The sequence below is a fragment of the Mangifera indica genome, chromosome 8 (genome assembly GCF_011075055.1).
Source record: "Mangifera indica cultivar Alphonso chromosome 8, CATAS_Mindica_2.1, whole genome shotgun sequence".
In the NCBI taxonomy this organism is placed as follows: Eukaryota; Viridiplantae; Streptophyta; class Magnoliopsida; order Sapindales; family Anacardiaceae; genus Mangifera; species Mangifera indica.
The window spans coordinates 4,728,679-4,734,462 of NC_058144.1; the positions used below are offsets into that span (position 1 = coordinate 4,728,679).

The window sequence follows — 5,784 nt, forward strand, 5'->3', positions numbered from 1 at the left end:
TAAGCCTAGGATAACTGTCTGAAAAATCAGCAATAGTTAACAACTTAAATTCTGATAAATCAATTTTTCAGTGAGTGAAGACTGAAGAGGAAAAGAAAATGGGTATAACAAAAGACAACCTATGTTCAATTCGATTTCAGCTTATTAAACGATCAATAGAAGTTTGTTACGAGTAAGCAAAACAAGTCCTATGGGTTAAGAAAACAAGATTTTGTTAAAGAATAAACTGTAACATTATGAATTGTAATTCTACTTCACATAACCAACTGTGAACAATGTCACCAGCAAGCATTTGAAATGATAAATACAATAATAAGTTGCAAAATGTGTATATTTAATGAGGTAAAAATAAGAACCTTGGAGCAATGGATCATACAGAGCTGTTCAGCCAATGATCTCATTGCTCTAATGGTGTCAGAGCTTTATTTTGCGTAGGAACCCAGAGACCTAGACAGGAACACAAAATGTCAATTCAACCTTCAAGGGAGTAATAATTTATAAACACCGTATTAAGTTCAACTAAAATATATAGTTTGTGCCTCAAAATTGCAGTATGAATGTGTTGCATACCTGGCTGCTGCTGCTGCTGCTGCTGCCTTCCTCCAGTTCCATGCTCTGTGATTGATAATTAGTCTGTATTGGTTGTGATAAATTGTAATTGCAGTGGAAATGTAGTGAATTCAATATGAATGCAAACTGAATATTGACAGATGAATGAAATAATCTTTATTGATTGATGGAATCCAGCATACACTCTTTATTCACAAAAAGCTAATGAAAACCGAACCAAACACTGGTGCTCTCCAAGACAGTCAACCAGAGTCCCCAGGCCTCAGCCCCCTATTTCCTTTCCAGTTCCCTTTAGATTTTCCTTGATGATCTTCCTTCTTAGCACTGCCTCCTAAAAGCCACGACTTCCTATCTGAAATATGGCTTATCTGGTTGCTTGAGTTATCTGGGTGTGCTTCCACCTTTGAACTCGAGTTATCCAGATATGGCTCTTCATTTGAATCTTCAATCTCAATTGCTGTAATCTGAGCTGTCTTACCCATTTTGCCCTTTCTTTGATAAGTCTACTTAATAGGAGGTCTATCAGAATGACACATCTATTTATGAATTTTCCTCACTCGTACCATGTACTAAATCTTTCTAAAAGCAAAAACCTGGTGAAGGCAATTCTTTCTTTTTTTAACAACACTAGTTTACAAGAAGGTTAGTCATTAATGCTTTTGCAATGTATGAGGCTTTTCAGTCAAAGACGACCCCAGCTGAAGCATGAGCGGATATACAGGGCTGAACTCTTTGTCTCCTCTTGCCCTTACCTTCACTGCATAATCATCCAAAGTTGCCTTAATCCCTTTCCATATCTGATCCTCCCCTTGAGAATCTAGCCACAATGAATACTGCACATGTGTAAGCTTGTTTCTTTGCAGTGGTGACTGCAGTTCATCCGGGGCCCGAGAGTAAAGATGGTGAAGTATAACACTTGGTGGTAGATCTTGAAGAAGAGGAGATGCCCCTAACTGAGATGTTTCCAAGAATATAAGAGGCCGAAATGCTCGCAGTGCGCGATAGGGTGCGCCAAGTTGTTCAACTGGGAACAAGTTCTGTCCCACAGCTAACTCCAGCTCAGCCATGTCTCTAGCTAGCCTCAATTTCCCTGATTCTGATAGAGGTCTTACAAGAGAAGCATGCCTGATAAAAAATATCAGAACCCGGGAAGCCATGCTCCGAACCAGCCTAGTGCATATAGTTTCCGTCCCAGCAGTGGTAGCATTAGCTGAAGAAGGCAACAGTCTGGATAGGAACTCTTTACGGAAATGAAGAATGCACTTTTGTAGCTCCTCCATGTAAAGTGAAGCATTATTGTCCATTGCAGCATCCATGCCAAGCACACCAAAGTTCTGGTCATGAATTTGCAAGATGCAAGACTCAAGCCGGTCAATCATTGCTTGGAACAAGGATGTAACCGAATCACAGGCAACCCCATATATTGTACCAATAGCAGGAGACAGCACATCTGCAGCTAGAGTGGGCAGTCCTGAGATCATCAGTGATATATGTGTATAAATTTCTTGCAGATGCTGACACAATGTGAAGTTCTTGAGTTGCGCTGATGTCGCAGGACCAGATATTTGACGTGCTTCAAGACCAGTAGATATCTGCCAAGAGAATATAGTTTGATATTATTCAAGCAATTCCAACACAAGCAGGTCTGAAAAAAAACAGTGGCATCCTTGAAATAGTTATTGTATGTTTACTTGTCAAAAACATAAGCTTCAGATATTGTATAATTTTGCATATTTTCCTTGCACAAAAGAGATATATTTATCATAGATCAACAGATTGATGAAAACAATTGTCCAGCCAGTTTAGTTCATCCCCCTTTACAGGAAACAATTATAATCATTTTACCATGTATGAAAAACAATTACCTGGTATTCAGCTCGTTCTGCAAGCAAGATCAAAACCTTGCCAATTACACGTAATACAAGGAGAGTCAGACGTCCATCCATCTGTACAGCTTCAATCTCTTCCTGAATACGTGATATAATTCTTGAAATTTGCTCTTTCGAAGGAACACTTCCACGGCTAGACACTGGGAAAACAGTATTCACAAGATCAGATAGGCGCGTTAAACAGAGGGCCAAGAAAGATGTCTGGAATGTTTCAATAGCCACAGCCATCTGATCTTTTCCTTCCAAACTGACAGCTGGTAAAACCCCTTTGACATCTGTATCACGAGAAATTCTTTCAAGTAGATTCTCTATCATGGAAAGGAGCTTCGGATATTCCATGGTAAATATCTCTTTGACAAAGCTTGATGCAGTGAAAGCAGATTTCATTTGACTTGCAAAAGCCTTCACAAGTGCCTCCCAAACACGATCTGTTAACATGGAATCACCCTCCTGTTCACAATAACAACTAATGTAAGGAATTGAAAGAAAGAGAATGAACCCAGAGCAGTCAGGAACATGGAGATTTTTGAAAGCAGTCAGTTGAAGTATGCAAATCATTAATGAAAATCAAGCCTTATGCACACATCATGGTGAAAAGAAAACATAACTCTATGACCCTATCTACCTAATCCAGTTGAAAGAGATAAATATTCACTCCAAATTTACCACTACATTCTGGCTTCTGAGTGTGCTTCTAAAGTAATGATTACTTTCAGAAGAAACAGTCCTTAGATATCTGAGTTACAAACTCTCACACTAGCACCATAAGGTCCATAATCCGAATCCAAGCCCTCTATTTTTTTTTTTTCAGTTGCCTGAACTATATTTCTGGCAGACAATCAAAGTGCCAATTAAATTAGCAAAGCGACGTATTATATAAAGTTCAATATGGCACTGCCTTTATACTCTTCGAAGATGAAGAAATCCAATGCTGAAAATGCCAACCAAAATTCTCTATACCACCATTAACCATACAACAACTGCGTCAACCAAAACACTAAAACAAATAAACATACCAACTACCTGAATAACCTCATCAAGCAGCAATACATGAGTAAACGGGTCTCTTTTTTTCGACAAAACCCTCTGCAAATGCCAAACAGCAACAACAATGGAATGCAACTGATCCATACAAGTCCCCATCCTCTGCCACAACCCTTCCCGAGCCTTTACCCCACCTCCAATCTGCGGCGTTCCAGAGCCTCTTATCCCTCCCGGCCCAAACCCAGCACCACCTGCCCCCGAAATCGCTTTCATATCCAAGGCCACACTCACACTCTTCATTCCCATGTTCTTATACTTATTCACCAAATGTTCAACCGTCACCTTCAACTCTCCCATATTATAAAAAACTTGCAATCCCGTCCCTACTTGCGCCTGATTCAACCCTTCCATTCCTCCTTCTAAAACTTTCATCGCTTCGTTTCTCAATTTTTCCCCCACTTCCTTAACCCAAAACAACTCCTCATCAATAACGTCAATGCCGGTCAACTCATACTCCTTACACATTGTAGTTATTTCGCAGTGAAGCTGCGCTGCTTTCGTCAGATCTAACTTTTCCGGGTCTGCTTCAGACGCCGAGAGAAGATCGCGAAGCTTCTTGGATAACCTAAGTGCACGGATCGTGTGCTGGAGGAGTTCGGTAGCACGGTGGAGATTCGACAGTTGTACGGTTTTAGATTTAATAGATTTGTAGGGATCAGAGAGCTCGGATCGGACGCGACGGACGGATGATTGTAGTGATGTGATGGCAGATCGAACGGTAGAGAGAGCGTGTTCCGCATGATTCAGAGATGACAGCTGATTGAGAAGGTCGGTGTGGCGGGAGAGTACTTCGGAGCGTAGTTGATTCTCCAAGAGACGAATGGCTTGGTGGAGTTGTTCGGCAGTGGAGGCGGGGGATCCGGAGGATAGCGCGGCGGATGAAAATGAAGTGGAGGAGAAGGACGGCGAGAGGAAAGCGGAGAGGATTGGATCGCGGGCGAATGCGTCTAAGGGTGAGGTTGAGGTTGTCGTTGCTGTTGGTGGTGCTGTTGTTGATGCTGGTGTGGTGATTGAAGCGCTTTTGAAGGTGGAGAGACGGTGGAGTGGGGAAGAGCTGGACAGGGCTGCCGGTGACGCCATGTTGTGAGACTGAAGTATTTAGTGTTACAATTTGATTTGTATGGTTTGATATATTTTACAGGGAAAAGCACAATTTCCCACTGAAGGTTTAATCTAAAATTAAAATTATATTAACGAAAGTAAAAACAAATGTTTTCTTATAAATTTTAAAATCTAAAAAATTTATATTATTTTTTCACTTAATTTTAAAAATTTATATTTACTTTCTAATAATTAAATTTTAAAAAATTTACTTCTTTTATTTTCAAGTTTTATCTCCAATGGTTTAGAGAACTAACTAATAATTGAGAAGAAACAAAGGTCTTCTCTAATGAAAGATCTTTCATCGTCATGTCTGAACATCTATTCTTCATCATTTTTCGTAGTTGAATTTGAAAAATAGATGAAAAAGGTCAATCATCAATCAAAATGATGGTGACTAGAGAAAGAAACAAACCCTAAAAATGAAATATAAACTTTTTAAACTTAAAGAAATAAATTGAAATATTAGTTTTTAAAACTTTGGAGGGAATAATATAGTTTTAAAGTTATAAGGTTTATAAAAAAATTATGATTTTATCCTTAATCTTATTCTTAACTGAAAATTTGGATAATAATTAGTCTATAAATAGGTGTTAAATTTTTTTATTTATTATAAGTATAATTTTAAGATTGAACTAAAATTTAGGTGAAAAATAATTATTTTCTCTATTTTCTTAATTTGTTTTTAGTGTTGTTGGATATCAAGAGACGTTTCTGTTTTTCCTTGTGGGGGTTTTAATAAATCTTATCATGAAATATAAGTATTACATTCTTAAAAATGTAATTAAAGAGGAAATTATCTTCTAACTTTTACATTGAGACAACGCAATTTTCCACCCGCAAGGTTTCAGAAAAATGATTTTTCATCGGTTATCAAGTTCGGTCAGCTAGGTATGTTAAAAGTAGTCGTAAAAGATTAAAATTAACATTTCACACTTTCTTGGCGCTGTAACATTTATTAAAGGTGAACAATATTTACTCCTAATTTTTTTTATTTATATTAATTTTAAGATTAATAATTAAAAATTAAATAAAAGTTATTAGTGGAATTTGCCTACACCAAACTAGTTAAAGTGTAAAATTAGATAACTTATATCCAAATAGATGTAATTTGGTTAGAATAGTATTGAAGATGATGAGATCCTACCAAATTATACTTGACCACATGTATGACAAGATG

The 5,784-nt window shown here is 37.8% G+C and overlaps 1 protein-coding gene across 1 annotated transcript; it reads right to left on the reverse strand.

Annotated features, from left to right (window-relative positions):
- Positions 1-703: 703 nt before the first annotated feature.
- On the reverse strand, positions 704-4,624 carry LOC123223084 (conserved oligomeric Golgi complex subunit 5-like). The gene is made up of 3 exons (XM_044646151.1): positions 3,483-4,624; positions 2,436-2,909; positions 704-2,162 (listed from the first exon to the last, which is right to left on the reverse strand). The coding sequence occupies exons 1-3, from the start codon at positions 4,581-4,583 to the stop codon at positions 1,221-1,223; spliced, it is 2,517 nt and encodes an 838-aa protein (XP_044502086.1). The 5' UTR covers positions 4,584-4,624; the 3' UTR covers positions 704-1,220.
- Between the last annotated feature and the right edge of the window lie 1,160 nt (positions 4,625-5,784).